This window comes from Bufo gargarizans, chromosome 3 (genome assembly GCF_014858855.1).
Source record: "Bufo gargarizans isolate SCDJY-AF-19 chromosome 3, ASM1485885v1, whole genome shotgun sequence".
NCBI lineage: Eukaryota > Metazoa > Chordata > Amphibia > Anura > Bufonidae > Bufo > Bufo gargarizans.
In genome coordinates, this window is record NC_058082.1 from 92928913 (window position 1) to 92948773 (window position 19861).

Here is a 19861-nt window from a genome sequence, read left to right on the forward strand (position 1 = left end):
CTGGTGGGGGTCTCGGCACTAGTGTGAAACTAGTATTAGTAGGTGTTCCTAATGAGAGATGGGCCTCTATTAACCACTAATGCCCTGAAAGGGTGTCAGAAGTGGGGTTTCCAAAACCAGGCAGCACCTGCAAGCAACGATAGACAGAATCTGCAATAAGGTACATCTACACGTGGCGGACATACTGAGGATTTGTAAAGTCATTCACCCTCAAATGGACCTGCGGTGCAGATTTTCAGTTTATAGCACATCTGCTGCAAATTTAACCCTTTACAATGCAGAGAGTAAAACCTGCTGCAAACCAGCAGAGGAATGTCAGCCATGTGTGGCTGCGTCCAGTCCTATTACACATGCGTATTAAGCAGCAAAAGCTGAAAAATCCCAGAAGGCAAAAATTTGGCACAGTTTTCTAACCACAGACGGAACAGCTTCCAAGTGACACATAGGCAAAAACTAGTAGACTGTGCTGCGGGTCATCCGACTGATCTTACATAACCTCTTACTCCACAATTATAACGTACTGACATTGAGACAAACTCTTTCGCCATTCAAGGTCCTTTTACACGGACTGATAAATAGGCGAGTTATCGGGGGATGAGCTAGAAATGCTAGTTCCAGATAATTGGTGCGTGTAAAAGATATTGGGCGATCCTATCCTTCTGCGGGCACCAAAATCCTTGTTTCTGGGCAGCAAGTCGTGCGGTGTAAGAAGTGATCTGCTGCCCAGGGGACGAGCAATTGCTGCAGCCATGGCCTGTCCCCATACATCAGAGGTGGTTGATGCGTGCAACTGCAGCCCTCATCACCAATGATGATCAGGCAATTATTGGGAACGTTTATGCTGCAGTCGCATCTGCGCTACCTGATCAGATAGTCTGTTCAGACAGAGGAAAACAGTACAGGATTTCACGTTATCTGGCAGTATAGATGTGAATATACCATTAGTTTTCTTTAGCTGCTCATATCTCCGGATTGGTAGAAGCTAGAGACATGGGCACATCATTAGCACAACATCAGGAGGAGACATCAATGTTAAAAATCGAGTCAGGAATAAATGCGGTAAAAACTGCTTTCACTTTCAACTGCATTCACTGCACCCGATTTCTAACAGCAACATCCTCCCATGTAGTGAAGATAATTCTGTGATTCTGGTATTGTTTGAAAGCTTGGAATGTCATGTCTCTAGCTGCTTCCAATCCAGAGATATGAGCAGCTAAACCTGAAGGAAGAAGGGGGGGCCAGTTGGGGAGCTGAGGAGGAAATAAAAAAATGACAGTGGATATAAAAAGTCTACACACCCCTGTTAAAATGTCAGGTTTCTGTGCTGTAAAAAAAAAAAAAAAAAAATGAGCCAAAGAAATCCTTCCAGAACTTTTCCCACCTTTAATGTGACCTATAAACTGTACCACTCAATTGAAAAACAAACTGAAATCTTTTAGGTGGAGGGATGAAAAAACACACTAAAATAATGTGGTTGCATAAGTCTGCACACCCTCTTATAACTGGGGATGTAGCTGTGTTCAGAATTAAGCAATCACATCCAAAATAATGTTAAATAGGAGTCAGCATACACCTGCCATCATTTACAGCAGGGATGTCAAACTCGTGGCCCTCCAGCTGTTGCAAAACTACAACTCCCATCATGCCTGGGCATACTACAGCTATCAGGGAATGATGGGAGTTGTAGTTTTGCAACATCTGGAGGGCCATGAGTTTGACATCCATGATTTACAGTGCCTGTGATTAACCCCAAATAAAGTTCAGCTGCTCTAATTGGTCTTTCCTTTTCCACAGCAAAAGCCATGGTCCACAGAGCGCTTCCAAAGCATCAGAGGGATCTCATTGTTAAAAAGGCATCAGTCAGGAGAAGGGTACAAAAGAATATCCAAGGCATTAGATAGACCATGGAACACAGTGAAGTCATCATCAAGTGGAGAAAATATGGCACAACAGTGACATTACCAAGAACTGGATGTCCCTCCAAAATTGATGAAAAGACTAGAAGAAAACTGGTCTGGGAGGCCACCAAGAGGCCTACAGCAACATTAAAGGAGCTGCAGGAATATCTGTAACATGTACTGGCTGTGTGGTACATGTGACAACAATCTCCCGTATTTTTCATATGTCTGGGCTATGGGGTAGAGTGGCAAGACGAAAGCCTTTTCTTACGAAGAAAAACATCCAAGCCAGGCTACATTTTGCACAAACATATCTAAAAAGTCTCCCCAAAAGCATGTGGGGAAAAAGGTGTTATGGTCTGATGAAACCAAGGTTGAACTTTCTGGCCATAATTCCAAAAGATATGTTTGGCGCAAAAACAACACTGCACATCACCAAGAGAACACCATCCCCACAGTGAAGCATGGTGGTGGCAGCATCATGCCAAGGGGCTGTTTTTTCTTCAGCTGGAACCGGGCCTTAGTTAAGCTAGAGGGAATTATGAACAGTTCCAAATACCAATATTGGCACAAAATCTTCAGGCTTCTGCTAGAAAGCTGAACATGAAGAGGAACTTCATCTTTCAGCATGACAACGACATGAACGACCCAAAGCATACACTACATCCAAATCAACAAACGAATGGCTTCTCCAGAAGATTAAAGTTATGGAATGGCCCGGCCAGATCCCAGACCTGAATCCGATTGAAAGTCTGTGGGATGATCTGAAAGAGGGCTGTGCCCAGGAGTTGCCCTCGCAATCTGACAGATTTGCCAAGTCAAAAATGTGCCATGCTGATAGTCTCATACCCAAAAAGACTGAGTGCTGTAATAAAATCAAAAGGTGCTTCAACAAAGTATTAGTTTAAGGGTGTGCACACTTAAAGAGGACCTTTCACTACTCTACAAACGAAAAACTAACTATACCTGTGGGCAGAGCGGCGCCCAGGGGTCCCCCTGCACTTACTAGTAAGTCTGGGCGCCGCTCCGTTCGCCCGGTATAGGCTCCGGTGTCTCAGCTCCGTCTGACTGATTTCTTGTAGGAGGCGTGTCCCTTGCTGCACTGCTGGCCAATCGCAGCGCACAGTTTGTTTTTCAATTGAGTGGTACAGTTTATCGGTCACATTAAAGGTGGAAAAAGTTCTGAAAGGATTTCTGTGTCTTTTTTTACATTACAGAAACCTGACATTTTAACAGGGGTGTGTGGATTTTTTATATCAACTGTGTGCATTATAGATTATTTTTCGCTCCAAAGTAGAGGGAAAAGTCAGTGCGTCTTATAAAAGGAAGGTGACCCAAATGTGTAACCTGCTGCAGCTCAGGAGCTCTCACTAACGGCTCCTGAGCTGCCATGAAACTGTAGAAGGGCGGCGGGTGAGCGCACAGAACTTAGTGTGGGCGGGCAGACGGGAATGTGTTTGCCATTCTCTCATGCTGCGCTCTCTTGGTTATGTACTGGGTGGGCGGTAAGGCCGGAGTGAATGTGTTAGCACAGGCTGGCAGCACTTACCGTAGCCTTCAGTGAAGCCGCCAGCCCGCGTATACATTGTGGCACTAAGCAGCATCTTGGGCAGGCTGGCAGCTTCACTGAATGCCAAGTGATGCCGTCAGCCTGCGCTTCCATTTCATTCATTGCTGCCCTACACTACAGTATCGTTGGGCAGGCTGCCGGCTTCTTTGTATACCCTGCAAGTCCTTCCACTCACCCCAGCAACAGGATCCCTCTGTGCTGATTGGTGGTGAGAGAGTCCTGCTCCCCCAATTAGCATCCCACATTGTTTGCGCCATATGACCTCCCCCCTATCCGGGTACTGTAGAGTGCTGCACAAGTCCCATGGTGAGGACAGCTTAAGGCAATATACGGTACCCCAACGGAAAATGTGCGCCAAATATGACTAACACCCCTCATCCATAGAAATCCATCCATGCATTACAGTATATGGGTGGATTCCTATGGATGGAGGGTGGTTATAGTCATATTTAATATAGACATGCCAATTAGGCTACTTTCACACTAGCGTTCGGGTTTCCGTTCGTGAGCTCCGTTTGAAGGAGCTCACGAGCGGACCCGAACGCAGCCGTCCAGCCCTGATGCAGTCTGAATGGAGGCGGATCCGCTCAGACTGCATCAGTCTGGCGGCGTTCAGCCTCCGCTCCGCTCGCCTCCGCACGGACAGGCGGACAGCTGAACGCTGCTTGCAGCGTTCGGGTGTCCGCCTGGCCGTTCGGAGGCGTGCGGATCCGTCCAGACTTTCAATGTAAGTCAATGGGGACGGATCCGTTTGAAGATGCCACAATGTGGCTCAATCTTCAAGCGGATCCGTCCCCCATTGACTTTACATTGAAAGTCTGGACGGATCCGTCCCAGGCTATTTTCACACTTAGCTTTTTTTTGCTAATATAATGCAGACGGATCCGTTCTGAACGGAGCCTCCGTCTGCATTATTATGAGCGGATCCGTTCAGAACGGATCCGCCCGAACGCTAGTGTGAAAGTAGCCTTACAGAGCAGTGTTTATTTTAACTATGACTATAGCACCCCTCATCCATAGATATCCACCCTTGTACTGCAGTACATAGGTGGATTCCTATTAATGAGGGCGGTTATACGGTAGTCATATCAGTTACCATAAGCTAATACAGTCCAGGGTATAGTCCCTGGACAGTGTTCATATTTAATGTGACTAACTCTCCTCATCCTTAACCCCTTAGTGACCAAGCCTGTTTAGGCCTTAATGACCAAGCCAAATTTTAGAAATCTGTCATTTTAGCTTAAAATAACTTTGTAACGGTTTTGCACATCAAAGTAATTCTGACATTGTTTTCTCATCACATATTGTACTTTACTTAGGTGGTAAAATAGGTGTATCTTTATTAATAAAGTGAACATTTATGAAAATGTTAAAAAATTGGCACATTTTCCTATTTTCAACTGCAATATTTCACATACATAAATACTATTCAATATTTTTATCAAATATATTTCCACATCTTTACTTTATTTTGGCTGCACTTAATTTTTTGAACTTTTTTTATTTTATTTAGGAGACTTTTGAAGTACATATTTTTTCCTGCAACAAGCCAAGTTTGCAGAGGCTTTTAAGTGTCAGAATAATAGAACCCCCCAAAAGTGAACCCATTTTAAAAATTAGGCCCCTTAACGTATTTATCTATGGGTGTAATGAGTTTTTTGACCCACTAGTTTTTTAAAGAAATTTGGACTGCTATATCTTGGAGGGGAACTTACCAATCACCTGGAGAGGTGCACCCGACTCTATACTTCTAAAGGGGTGCTGTTCATCCACTACTACCCCCATAACAGTGTGCCATCCCCCCCCCCCCGTGTCGGAACGGACATACTGATGCGGACATGGAAAACATATTACCGGTAAGAGTAATTGAAGTATTTCCATTACGCCCCATGACAGCACCTGTAAGAGACTAGACGACTATTTGGGGGGGGGGGGGGGAAGAGAACTACAGCACCTTTCTCACAAAAGACATATCCTGCACTGATAAAAAGGTCCAACCTGTAGTGCTTGTAAAACGTAGAGGGGGAAACTCCACGTTGCTGCCCTACAGGTTTGCTCAATGGTAGCGTACCCTTTTTCTGCCCAGGAAGAGGCTACTGCCCTGGTGGAATGAGCTGAAAAATCTAAAAAAGGTACCCGACAATCCAGGCTGTCAGGTGGAGGTTCTTGACTTCCGGATGATGTAGAGGGCCCTGATATAAGAGGCCTGTCTTTCTAGAAGTATCCAGGGATCGGCTATTGATATAGTCTCCTCTCCAGACTCTTCTCGGACAAAACGGTGCTATTAGTAAAACTGTTGCCTGCTCCCCCTGATCTTCTGGATCACTCTGGGCAATAGACTGATGGGAGGAAACGCATAGACTAGGCCCTTTCCCCATGGCTGTGAGCGCATCTGTGCCTATCGACTGATCCTCCCTGCTCAGAAAATAAACTTTTGCACTTTTTGTTCTCTAGCGAGGCGAATAGTTCTATTGTGGGAGATCCCCATAGGGCCTCTATTTGGTGAAATACCTCCTGATTCAGACACCAATTCGCCTGGCTGAATCTGTGTCTGCTGAGAAAGTCTGCCTGGTGATTCTCTGAGCCCTTCAAATGAACCGCTGAGAGAGAAAGAGCTTTCCCCTGTATTAGCAAGAAGATCCTGGATGCTAGCTGCATTAGTTGAGGAGATCTTGTCCCTCCTTGTTTGTTGATATAAGCTACCACCGAGGCATTGTCGGATAGGATCCTGACATGTTTTTAAGGCAATGATGGGAGAATTTCCTTTAATGCGCACAGGACTTCTCTTAACTCCCTGGCATTTTGAGACTGGGCACTCTGGGTTTTTGGCCAAGGGCCTTGGAAAAAACCCAAAACTCAATGGGCCCCCCATCCCCAAGGGTTTGCGTCAGTGGTTATTTTTAAGGGGTCATGTTTCAACCACTCTACTCCCTGACTTAGGTTCAGAGTTTTAGCCACCAAGTTAGGGACCGGGTTACTGACCCCGGGATCACCATCTTGCGATCCAGGGATAGGAACTTCCCGTCCCATTTGGAGAAAATGTGCCATTGAAGTATTCTGGACCTGAATTGGGCCCACCTCACAGCAGAATACAAGCAGTCATCAGACCCAGAATAGACATTGCTTTTCTTAGGGATACTTCCTTGGTTTTGCTGAAAGACTATTTTCTGCTGAATAACTTTCTTCTTGTCTACCGGAAGATAAGATTTCTGCGTCTGGGAATCTAATAAGATGCCTAGGAAAACACATTTGGAGGTTGGAATCAGGGACGATTTGTCCCAATTTATTAACGAGACCAAGCTCATCAGGGTCCCCAGGACCTCCTGTATTTGAGATCGCAACAGCTCTAGGGACTGCCCTACCAAGAGAAGGTCGTCCAGGTATGAGATTATAATGATGCCAAAAATAAGAAGATCAGACATTACCTCCGCCATTAGCTTCGTGAAGAGCCTCAGCGCCTGTGATATCCCAAAGGGAAGTGCTCTGAACTGCCTTATCTAAAATATCGTCCAAGGCAGACCCAAACAAAAAATTTCCTTGGCAAGGAAGGGCACATAGCTTAAACTTTGAAGCCACATCGCCCTTCCAACCATAGGGACCTTCTTGCTGAATTGGACAGTGCGGCCGCTCTAGCGGAAAGCCTCAATGCATCAGTGGAGGCATCAGAAATAAAGTCCACTGCTCTGGACATGGTCGGTATAGCTTCCAGAAGCTGATCCCTAGGAGTATTGTTCTCTATATGAGACCCTAGTTCCTCCAACCAGACCTTTAATGACCTTGCCACCAAAGTAGTCGCTATATTTGGTTTAAAGGCAGAAGTGGATGCCTCCCAATTCTTTCTTAAGTAGTCATCTGCCCTTTTGTCCATGGGATCTTTAAGGGACCCTAAATCCTCAAACAGGAGATTTTTTTTATTTATCTTAGCTACGGGGGCGTCTACCCTAGGTACCTCCAGCCAAGCTGATACTTGATAGTCAAAAGGGTACTCTCTCTTGACCGCTCTAGGGATAAATAATTTTGTCGGGCTTATCCCATTCACCTTTAATCAGGTCTTTGATACAGTCCTGAATGGGGAACACCCTAGACTTTTTTGGCTTTAGGCTTTCAAACATTAGTTCTGGCCTAGACCTAGACTCCTTTTCTTCCTCCAGCTCCTTTGTGGATCTAACCGCCTTTAAAGAGGACCTTTCACCTAAAAAAAAAAAAAAAAAAAAAAAAAAAAAAAAGTAAACTAAGACTATAGCGTTTACTTACATGCCCCCATGATTTCTTGAACGTTAATTCTTTTTTCATTCTGTGCCCCCATTTGTCCGCTATGCCCCCCGGAATAATTCCCGCCGTCTATGCTAATGAGTCAGCCTCAAATGGGCTGGCTTTAAAAGTTCTCCCGGTCGTGCCTTCCATCTTCTCCCTGGCACGGAGCGCATCCAATCAGCGCGCTCCGCTCTTAGCCAGGGAGAAGATGCTCCAGTTCTCACGAGACTTCAGAGAACTGGAGCGATTTCGTCTATCACGACCGGGAGAACTTTTAAAGCCAGCCCATTTGAGGCTGGCTCATTAGCATAGACGGCGGGAATTATTCCGGGGGGCATAGCGGACAAATGGGGGCACAGAATGAAAAAAGAATTAACGTTCAAGAAATCATGGGGGCATGTAAGTAACGCTATAGTCTTAGTTTACATTTATTTATTTTTTTAGGTGAAAGGTCCTCTTTAATAGTAGATCCGTATCCTCCGCTCTGAATAACTGCTTCCCTGTCAAATCCTCATAGGAGGAATCTGAGCTTGCAATGGCGCCCTCCTCAGACTCAGTAGTATCCTCCACTATCGTCTGAGCCCTGTTATGTCTGGATGAGATAAGCAGGGATTTTTTAAGATCTTCCACAGAAGAACAAACTTCCTTTTTAACCAACTCTTGGATGCTTTGTAATAAAGATGGCGACTCATCTGCTACTAACTTATCCAGACATGGTTGGCAACATGTTTTGGTGCAAGACGGCCCAATTTACACACTCCTTAACTCTTGTTTTGTGGGTAGCTTTTCTTGGGGCTTCTTTAACCTGCATTTAATAAAACAGCCCTAATCAGTCTAATTCTGACCACAATAATAACTCCCCAAAGGGAGATGGTGGTGGTTAACCCCTCTTACCCCCAGGAGTACCATGCTGGATTCAGAGAGCTGCTCCTGTCTGTCAGCGCACAGTTGCACTTCCCCTTCTTACTGCATGATGATGCTGCTTCAAGGGGGGCAATGGAGGGAAGAACTAGCCGTCCGGACCCGTATCTGCTTGCTGCTGCTCCCTCCATGCTGGTTGGCGTTCCCCTTTTTCAAATGGGCTGCGCAACGCCCGACATGTTTAAGCTCCTCCCCTTCCGGCCGGTGGAACACACGTGTCAATTCCGGTGCGACGCGCACGTCCAGACTCGGCCTGCCGCAATGAGAGGAGAAGATCCACCTCCCCCCTCACGCCAAAACTTCACCGGCTAGGCAGGGACAAATGAGGCAGCTACAGGCATCCCCCCATGGCTCTGAAGGGAGAGAAAAAGCCGGGCTTCTCAGCGGCTCCTAGTGGAGACTTACGCCGACAGGTACCTCCACTAGGTTTCCATCATTTTTAACCCTAGAGGTCCTGCAGCCCAAAGATAGACCTGAGAAGAAATACTCCTGTCTCTGGACAGGAAAAAACTGAGGGGTGGAAGGCAGTGGAAAGCTATGGGTGCCGGGCACATGCGCAGAAGCTGAAAGCGAGTCCGATGCCCATAGCTTTCTATTGGGCATGCGCCGGATCTCGGAAGGTTGGGGACAGCAGAAGCGAATATGGATGATCTGGGCGGCGCTTCAAAACGGCGGTTGGGGGGCGGCTGGCTGGGCGCAAGTGGAGCTGAAACGCCGCCCCTTGGGCAAAAAGAAAAGCGATTACTTCAGGTTATAAAACATGAGTTTACTGTATTCATAAGCTGGACAGGGGTTATACTTATATGTTTTTAACCCCTTAGTGACCAAGCCTGTTTGGGCCTTTATGACCAAGCGTTTTTCTTCCTTTTTTCATGGTCTTGTTCCAAGAGCTATAAAACTTTTTTATTTTTTCGTCTATATAGCTTTATATGAGGGCTTGTTTTTTACGGGACAAGTTATTTTTTAATGGCACCATTTTGGGGTACACAACTTTCTGATTAACTTTTATTAACTCTTTCTGGGAGGGAGATTGGGAAAAATAGCAATACTGCCACTGCGTTTTTACATTATAAATTTTACGGTGTTCATTTTTCGGTACAAATAACATAATATCTTTATTCTCTGGGTCAGTACGATTACAGTGATACTAAATACTTATTTTTTTACGTTTTACTACTTTTTTGTTTCCAATAAAACCTTTATTAACCAAAAAAATTATTTTGCATTGCCACTTCACAAGACCCATAACTTTTTTTTCTTTTTCTATGGAGTTGTGTGAGGGCTTGATTTTTGAGGGACAACTTGTATTTTTCATTGGCATCATTTTGTAGTAAATGGCGCTTTTTGATCGCTTATTACATTTTTTTCGGTGGAAACTAAGAAATTCTGTCTTTTTTTTACGGCGTTCACCATAGGGGATAATTTATGTAATATTTATGTAGTCTGAGTCGTTACGGACGCGGCAATACCAAACATATGGGGGATTTTTTATTTGCAATTTTTTTCATTGAAAAGCGTATTTTCAATGGAAAAAAAAAAGCATATTTTTTTATTTTATGGAATTTTTTTAATTAATAAATGTGCATTTTTTTTCTGTTTTTTTACTACTTAAAAGTCCCACAAGGGGACTATAATATACAATATTTTGATTGCTTTTAAAATGGAATGCATTATCTCTATAAAGCATTACTTTTCAATAGCAATGCATTTCAAACATTGACCAGCAGGCTGCGCCAGAGAGGCACAGCCTGCTGGAGAGAACTGAAGACAGGCTCGGGGCCCTGAACGGAAGCAAGGTAAGCTTTCGAACACATCAGCACCCCGTAGTCGCATTTTCGGGGTGCTGATGGGAGACAGAGGGAGTCCGCTCCCTCTGTCACCACTTTACATGCAGCGGGCCGGCGTGTAAAGGGTTAAACAGCCCGGATCGGCACTTCTGCCGGTCCGGGCTGTTAGAGCAGGGCCCTGGCTCTCATGTGAGAGCCGGGTCCGCACTCCCCGCTGCACGGGGGAGCCGTGCAGCGCTTAGACCGGGCCGCTGTAAAAACGCGGCGGCCCAGCCTAAGGCCCCTGAGCGACCGCCGTAAAAACACGTATGGGTGGTCACTAAGGGGTTAATGCACATTAGAAGACCTGTGCATGCATATATACAGCTAATTATGCTTATTGGGCCTGTCAGTGTCCCTTTAAAGTGACACTGGTCAAATTTGCAAAAAAAATGGCCTGGTCCAGAGGACCTTACACCAGAATAAAACTTCTAAAGTAACTATACAGGCATGTAGAGCGGCGCCCCAGGGATCCCCCTGCACTTACTGTTATACCTGGGCGCCGCTCCGTTCTCCCGTAATTGCCTCTGGTATCTTCATAGTTAGGCTCCACCCAGGGGAACCTGCCGGCGTCTCCTTCTCCCATGTTGTAGCGCTGGCCAATCACAGCGCTCAGCTCATAGCCTGAGAAAGATAAAAGCCTCTCAGGCTATGAGCTGAGCGCTGTGATTGGCCAGCGCTGCAGCATGGGAGAAGGAGGCGCCGGCAGGTTCCCCTGGGTGGAGCCTAACTGTAAAGATACCGGAGGCAATTACGGGAGAACGGAGCGGCGCCCAGGTATAACAGTAAGTGCAGGGGGGTCCCTGGGCGCCGCTCTACATGCCTGTATAGTTACTTTAGAAGTTTAATTCTGGTGAAAGGTCCTCTTTAAGGTGAAATAAGGCTGTGTCCTTAAGGAGTTAAACCCCTGCATTACAAAGAGTTAAATCCGCATCATAAATAGACATAACAGGGGTCATGTACTATCCAGAAAAACACCTATATTAAACGTATTCCTGGCGCAGCAGCGTAGGGGTTTTATTAAGACTGGCGTCTAAAATGCCAGTCTTAATAAAATGACCTCCAATGTTGTTAAAAGCTACACCGCAGGTCAATTTACATTGTGGATATACATTTAATTTTTTTTAGACACACTGTATGGACAGGATTTCATACATTTACCATGCTGCAGATCTGCCGCACACAAATCCACAGGGTTTATGTCCTGTGTGGACACAACCCAAAAGGCATGGCTGGTGCTGAAGGACGATCAGAGGTCCTAGTGTTCATTTACTAGAATCAGGGGCACAGCAATAAGTGTAGAGAGGTGGCAGCTGCACCCAGGCCCTGGTGACCGAGAGGGACCTTCTAAATAAGGGTGCTGGCACACATTCAGGGTTTTTTTATGCAGTTTTTTAAGCCAATATCAGGAGTGGGAAATTATATATATATATATATATATATATAATCCCCATAATACTTTATCTCCACACCTGATTTTGGCTTTAAAAACCGCATCTAAAAGCCTGAACATGCGGCAGCAGCCTAAAGGCTCATGCACATGACTATGCAGAACGGTACAGTTGGCACTTAGGCCTCTTGCACACGATAGTTGTGCATCTGTTCCGTGCATTGGGGACCACAATAATGCTCTAACAACATCCGTGCGGCATCCGGGACAGATCGAGACCCATTAAACTTGAGTTCTATTTTTTTTTGCGGTGCGGAGGCATGGACAGAAACACCACGGAAGCACTGCGTAGTGCTTCTGATCCGCATCTCCATGACTGTGGACCCATTCAAGTGAATGGGTCTGCATCCGTGATGCGGAGTGCACACAGGACGTTGCCCGTGTATTACGGACCCGCCATAAGCAGGCCGCAATACGGCCACACAACATTCGTGTGCAAGAGGCCTTAATAGAACAGTCCTATCCTTCTGTGTGATCCGGTCAGAACAGGACCTCACACTGACATACGCTGCGAGTTTCTCACATTTAACGCGCTCATCCGTTTCAGGCCTTATAAGTGGCACATGTAAGCTGGAAGGCCTGTGCCAAATTTCTCAAGCCACTGGAAGGAAAGGTATTGATTACCAAATCATTTATATAGCCAATAACCTAATAAAAAATGACCCCTGGATAACTGGAAAGTCACCATATTATGCTCATATCCGGAGGATTTTCAGACAATTCTGTAGGTGAACGGTGGCTTACACAGTAGAAGACAAATGTCCTCAGCAAGTGATCTTTGTACGGAAAAGTATAGCGCGCGGTCGCCGCATTTATGACTACCGCTATCAGCCCAATAATTAGACTTTGTATTCAGCTGACTTGCGTGGACGGATTTATGGCCCAGAAGATATTTTCTATGAAGAGCGAGTCCTAAGGGTCCATTCACACGTCCGCAAAATGGGTCCCCATCCATTCCGCAATTCTGCGGAACAGGTACGGACCCATTCATTTTCAATGGTGCTGGAATGTGCTGTCTGGATACGCAAAAAAATTGACAATGTCCTATTCTTGTCCGCAATTGAAGACAAGAAAAGGCATTTTCTATGAGAGTGCCGGCGATGTGCGGTCCGCAAAATGCCGAAAGCACATTGCCGATGTCCGTGTTTTGCAGATCCGCAAATTGCCCCCCATAGAAATGCTTATTCTTGCCCATAACTGCGGACAAGAATAGGACATGCTCTGTTTTTTTTTCCGGAGCTGCGGACCGGATCATCGGGGCCGCACTCCAAAAACGCGGACAGCACATAGTGTGCTCTCCTCATCCATTCAGTACCCATAGAGAATAAATGGGCCCGCACAATTGCGGAACGGGTGCGGAAAACACTTGCGGACGTGTGAATAGACCGCTAAGAGGAGAGAGATTTTGTGTGGCTTTCCTGCTGCCTACTTCACCTCAATGTATTCATGCCCCACCGCAGTCATCATCTTATAGAGGATTAGAAATACATCTCGGCAGCCGAGCTCCAGGGACGTGATTGGGGCTGAGCTGCAATACCACACACAGTCTAGAAGACAACTGTGGCGCTGTTTTTGGAAGAAAGCAGCCTTGTATTGGTAATTCTGTACAACCGTCTGTGGTGGAGGCAGAATAATCCATACGGTCAGCATAATGAAGAGTTAACTAGATTTCAGTCTGTAAAACGTGTGTATAAACTTCACTGCTGTGTGCATGCGCCCTAAAGAACACGGACCGCGAGATACCGGCCTGGATTCCTGCTGAGTGCAGAAGCGCATGGCGTCATTGGTTGCTATGACACCGTGCGCTTCATGCCGCCGCTGCTGTACAGTAATGTATTATCTGTACAAGTATATAACTGTACAGCAGCGGCGGCATGAAGCGCACGGCGTCATAGCAACCAACTCAGCAGGAATCCAGGCCGGTATCTCGCGGTCCGTGTTCCATGGACGTGGGCATGAGGCTTTAGGGCGCATGCACACAGCAGTGAGGTTAATACACACGTTTTGCAGACCGCAAAATACATACGGTCGTGTGCATGAGCCCATGTGTGACGTGAAGATTTTGATGCGGATTTGCCTTTGATCTTCATTGCAAAGTGTGAAATCTGCACAAACAATTCACATGCAGCAGATTTCAAAATCCGCACAGGAGGTCAACTTATCCACGGAAAACTTCCATTTTGAAGATCTCATCTACGTGGCTGGTACTGGATTACGATGCGAATCCTCTGTGTGTAATACACACGGAGTGCACGTGGCCTTAGAAGAAAAGACATTAGCAGATCTGCAGACAAGAGCCTCCCGAAGAGAAGACTCCTGGGACACTTCTTTTTTGGGGATATTTTCAGTCCACTGACCAGTCCTTAGTACTCGAGTATCAGTCCATGCGGCGGTCTCCTAGGTGTGAGCGGGCACTCTGCCAGTCACTAGGGTAAGATTACAGCACTGGTAAAATAGGCAACTGGTCGCGGGCACCTACAACCCACTGCCAACTCTACAGGATTCGACCCAAGGCGTCTTCACCTGCGACAGATTCGAGGTAAACATTTCTTCGCTTGCGGCAAAGCAACCTCAGTTAAACTAAACAGGTTTTTAAAGGGGTATTCCGGTTGTTAGACATTATCCCCTATCCACAGAATCAGGAAAAACTAGATACTACTGCAGGGACCCCCATCCATCACGAGAACAGAGAATCCACATCCCTCAAAGTCCCCCCCAAAACAAATGGAAAAGCGTTTCACCTCTATGGGAGCTCCGGAGACAGCTCAGTATTTCGGGAGCTCCCGTAGAGATAAATGGACTGGCAGAGAGCCCTGTTCATTTTGGGGGGGCTCCGAGGAGTACGAGATCCACTTTCTCATGATCGGTGGAGGTCCCCAGCCAGCAATTGGAGACCCATCTAATATTTATCCTCTATCCTGTGGGCAGGGGAAAACTTCTAACAAATCTACCAGGTGTGAATTCACCCTAAACGCCTTGTGGTTGTGGGGCGGCCATTACACATCGCAGTATGGAAAGAAGTCGCTCCCCCTACCAGGGGGGACACTTAGCCTTTCTGCTGCCTGAGGCGAAAACTAAAACAGCGCCCCTCAATGCCAATTTCTTAATCTAACCCCTTGCCACAATGAATGCACTCATTGTCCATGGCCCTTCCACTGCCTGAGGCAATCGCCTCACTGGTGGTGCACCCCTGGCCCTTCCAAAAACTGGGAGAGGAACATGTCCTCAGACTTCCAACCTGCATGATGCATCATAAAAGTCCTGCAGTCCGAGCCAGTGCAATTACCCGGCAACCAGTGGCCACATCGGAGCCCTCACATTGCAGAATGGCCCTGTGGCAGAAATAAGGATGGGTAGGAATCCATTGTTTGGAGGGCTGGATATTTCACCCCCACATCTGCAGCAGAGAATTGGCGTTAGCGGTCACCTATACTCCATTCACACCGGCCACCATTGATTTTAAACGCAATGACTTTGCAGATGTGGGCCTGGCAGAATTACATGGGTAAAGCCACCTATTGCTAACACAATGCACCCTGACAGGAGGAATAATGGAGTACTGGAGCCCAACAGTACACCCACCACAGCACTGCCCTCCTCGGCTTCACCAGTGGCAGCTGCCAGCCCCCCCTACACGGGCACCAGCTGCCTATGCACACTTGGCGCCTTCACTTTAAACAGCTGCTCCCCGGACGCCATTTTCCATAAGAAGCGCAGCCTAGACACGCTTGCAGGCCGTGCACAGAACAGGGAGCCGCGGCGGAGACACTCACCCCGGAGGCGCCGGAGGACAGGCGGGCAGCAGGACGCGGGATGCAGAAGGCCATGACTGCACTGACTGCTGCCAATGCCACTCCGGGAGTCACCTCTACTGAAGGCAGAGGACAACGCCTACCACTCTGACCAATCACCGACCGCGGGCAGCCCTGCCCTCGAATCTTATTGGAGCAACAATCTATTGAGGCGTGGCTAAAAGTTAACAAGCGAGGGATTGGCGGAAAAGCTTGAGTGTTGCCATGGAGATGTTATGGTTGGGCGGGAATATTTTGTCCTTCAAAACCTTGAGCTTTACATGACGGTGAGAAGAATGAACGGCTGCCGATCGCAGGATCACGGTGTCATCGCGCATAGTGTGAACAGAGGGCTGTAGGGGCCCCAACCTGACCAATAGATCAGCAAACAAAGGATGGAGAGTACTGTCAAACCTAGCTGCCCACACAACAAATATAAGGAATCGGTCTACTTTGGTATCATAGGTGGGTTTGTGTGCCAGGGCTGGGGCACCTACAATGCACGTGTCACTGCTTCGCTGCAATATTCTGTCTCCGTTCTCATCTTTGTAACATTGTACATAAGGCTGAAAAAAGACATCTGTCCATCCAGTTCGGCCTGTCATCCTGCAAGTTGATCCAGAGGAAGGGCAAAAAAAAAACTGTGAGGTAGAAGCCAATTTTCCCCACTGTAGGGGAATAAAAAATTCTTTCCCGACTCCAATCAGGCATCAGAATAACTCCCTGGATCAATGACCCCTCTCTAGTAGCTATAGCCTGTAATATTATTACACTCCAGAAATACATCCAGGCCCCTCTTGAATTCCCTTATTGTACTCACCATCACCACCTCCTCAGGCAGAGAGTTCCATAGTCTCACTGCTCTTACCGTAAAGAATCCTCTTCTATGTTTGTGTACAAACCTTCTTTCCTCCAGACTCAGAGGATGTCCCCTCGTCACAGTCACCGTCCTGGGAATAAATAGATGATGGGAGTGATCTCTGTACTGACCCCTGATATATTTATACATAGTAATTAGATCTCCTCTTAGTCGTCTTTTTTCTAAAGTGAATAACCCTAATTTTGATAATCTTTCAGGGTACTGTAGTTGCCCCATTCCAGTTATTACTATAGTTGCCCTCCTCTGGACCCTCTCCAGCTCTGCTATGTCTGCTTTGTTCACAAGAGCCCAGAACTGTACACAGTACTCCATGTGTGGTCTGACTAGCGATTTGTAAAGTGGTAGGACTATGTTCTCATCACGGGCATCTATGCCCCTTCTGATGCAACCCATTATCTTATTGGCCTTGGCAGCAGCTGCCTGACACTGGTTTTTGCAGCTTAGTTTGCTGTTCATAAAATTCCTAGATCCTTTTCCATGTCAGTGTTGCCCGAGTGTTTTACCATTTAGTATGTACGGGTGACTTGCATTATTCCTTCCCATGTGCATAACCTTACATTTGTCAGTGTTAAACCTCATCTGCCACTTATCTGCCCAAGCCTGCAATCTATCCAGATCCCTCTGTAGCAGTATACCTGTCCTCTTCAGTGTAATTACTTTACACAGTTTAGTCTCATCTGCAAAAAATGATATTTTACTAGTGCAAGCCTTCTACAAGATCATTAATAAATATATTGAAGAGAATAGGGCCCAATACTGACTCCTGTGGTACCCCACTAGTGACAGTGACCCAATCTGAGTGTGTACCGTTAATAACCACCCTCTGTTTTCTATCACTCAGCCAGTTACTTACCCACATGCAGATGTTTCTCCCAGTCCGAGCATTCTCATTTATATACTAACCTTTTATGTGGTACAGTGTCAAATGCTTTGGAGAAGTCCAGATACACGACATCCATTGATTCGCCGCTGTCAAGTCAATATACTTAAGCAAGCCTACCATAGGGCGGCCGATACGGCTCGCTCAGATCTTTTGGTACACAAAGTAAAAACAATTGATGACCAAAAGATCCGGCTGTTAGCCACTTTTGATGGTTGTGCTGACCGCACATTGGCCTATTTTACTGATGGATCCAGATGTCAGGGATATAATACATGGTTATCCCCAGATAACCTTCAGAAGAGGCAGCAATCTCAAGGACCTCCTCGTACACAGCCACTTTTCCCCTGCTCCCCGACAGGGCACTTGGCTTGATCGCAGGCCTACAGGCTGTTTTAGGTGCAGTGGCTGTGTAGCTTGCAGTATTGTCCAAACAGGCAAAACCTTTTATAGTTCCAACCTGAAAAGAACATTCCCTATCAGGAACTTCATTAATTGTAAAACGCAGGGTGTAATCTACAAAATTACCTGTGACTGCAATATGGAGTATGTGGGCAAGACCAGACGCGAAATGTGCAGGCGACTGGGTGAACACCTGGGCGACATCGCCAACAGAAGGGACACAGTTGTGTCCAGGCATGTCCATGATTGTCATCAGGGAAACCCCAGATGCCTTAAGGCCATGGGAATAGAAAAGGTTGGGCGCCCAATTCGCGGTGGGGATTGGGACCGTACTCTACTCCAGCGAGAATCCCGCTGGATCTACACATTGTGTACCGTCTCACCCACGGGCCTGAATGAGCAGCTTCATTTCAGCTGCTTCATCTAGGTTGCCCATATCCATTTGCATACTTTATATTTTTGTTTGCTTGTCTATCTGTATCATGATTATTTTATTAACATGTATATCCAATTATACTAGTTCTTTGTTTTTTCTCTTTTTTTCCTCTTTCCCCCTCCATTTGTCCAAGTCTGGAATCAGCTATCATTTGTTATGTTCCATCTTTCCATCCCTCTCCCCTCGGGCAGGTGTCTTTGTATGGCCAGCATATTCATTTTACTTTGATTATCTTTCATGCCGCTAATGCCTTTTACCTTACAAAGCGCAACTGCACATCAGCAGCTGCGCTCCCTGACAGGACCCAGGGGTAGCGTCCCGATTGCCTGGCAACTGTCGCGTCATCTCGCTTGAATAGAGGAGATTGGACGCAGTGATGTCATCATACTCACGAGCGTCCGCCCAGCGACCTCCCCTTCTCGCAATGCGATATACTTCCCTGCGCATGCGCGGACGTGACCTGCACTATCAGGTGAAGTAGGAGTGTCTTAGCCAAGCCTCATTCTGAGGCTGGCTTTTCAAAAAGGTGGCGGTTCTCAGCGCTACCTTAGGCTACATCAGTCCATGCGCCAGCACTTTTATAGTAGGAGAGGGGTCCAGCATCAGGGGTCCTCTTCCTTTTCTACTGCTAGTCTGTCCACTTGAATCTACATCAGGATCGTGGAAATACTTTGTTTCTGTTTAGGGGACACGGCTGATACCTTTGCCAGTGTACCCGGTTCAGGTTAATAGCCCAAGCTCCCTTGTTTCCCCTGATGAGTTTTACACTCATCTTTATAGCGAAACATGCATGTAGGGACTTATAGGGCGCACTAATTCCAGGGTTAGGTTCCTGACTGGGCCCGGTCACGGGGATCCGTGATCAGGTCACTTAGGCCAGTGTAGGTCCCTAGGGCATCACTAGGGCCAGCTAGTCTAGCATCCCTAACTCTGTGTTTGACAACTGCCTCCAGCAACGGTGTACGTGCATCATCCAACACCGGTGAGGCATTCGTTGTACCAAGGAGCACCTCATCAGAGCGGTAGGACCACCTGGTTACTTTTTTGGTGCCGGCGAGGACCTCTTGTTATCTAAGTGTGTTCTGGTCACTGAGTGCCACAACTATTTGTGGGGTGACCTTCCGCAATGCTTCTCTTTTTGTATCTTCTATGTTGTTATCTATTTATCTTGGGGCCAATTTTCTATGATTAGATTATTAAAAGTTAAGTTTTAAATTGATCACTTACCTCAATTTTCTGTATGACTCAGGTGGTCTAGAATTGTTATCTATATTGTTATATACAAGTCTAGAACTTACCTCCTCATAGAAACTGATTAAATTAGTTTGACATGACCGATCCCTCACGAAGCCATGCTGATATGTCGTTAGTTGCTCTAAGATAGCATCTCTCAGAAAACCCTCAGTTCACCCACGACAGATGTTAAAAGGGTTTTCCCATCTTGCTAATTCATCCTCACCTGCAGCCGGCTCTGCTGTTCACTTCCTAGTCTCCTGCTTCTAAGGGTCCAATCACACGTCCGTGTGTTTTGCGGATCCACAAAACTTGGACAC

At 46.6% G+C, this 19861-nt stretch overlaps 1 protein-coding gene across 1 annotated transcript in view; it reads right to left on the reverse strand.

Annotated features, from left to right (window-relative positions):
• The window catches only part of ACAT1 (acetyl-CoA acetyltransferase 1), a 33859-nt gene extending 18054 nt beyond the window's left edge, over positions 1-15805 (reverse strand). Inside the window, exon 1 of the mRNA XM_044285050.1 lies at positions 15693-15805. Within this exon, the coding sequence (XP_044140985.1) occupies positions 15693-15746 (54 nt within the window). The 5' untranslated portion in view covers positions 15747-15805. The remainder of the gene's footprint in view (positions 1-15692) is intronic.
• Between the last annotated feature and the right edge of the window lie 4056 nt (positions 15806-19861).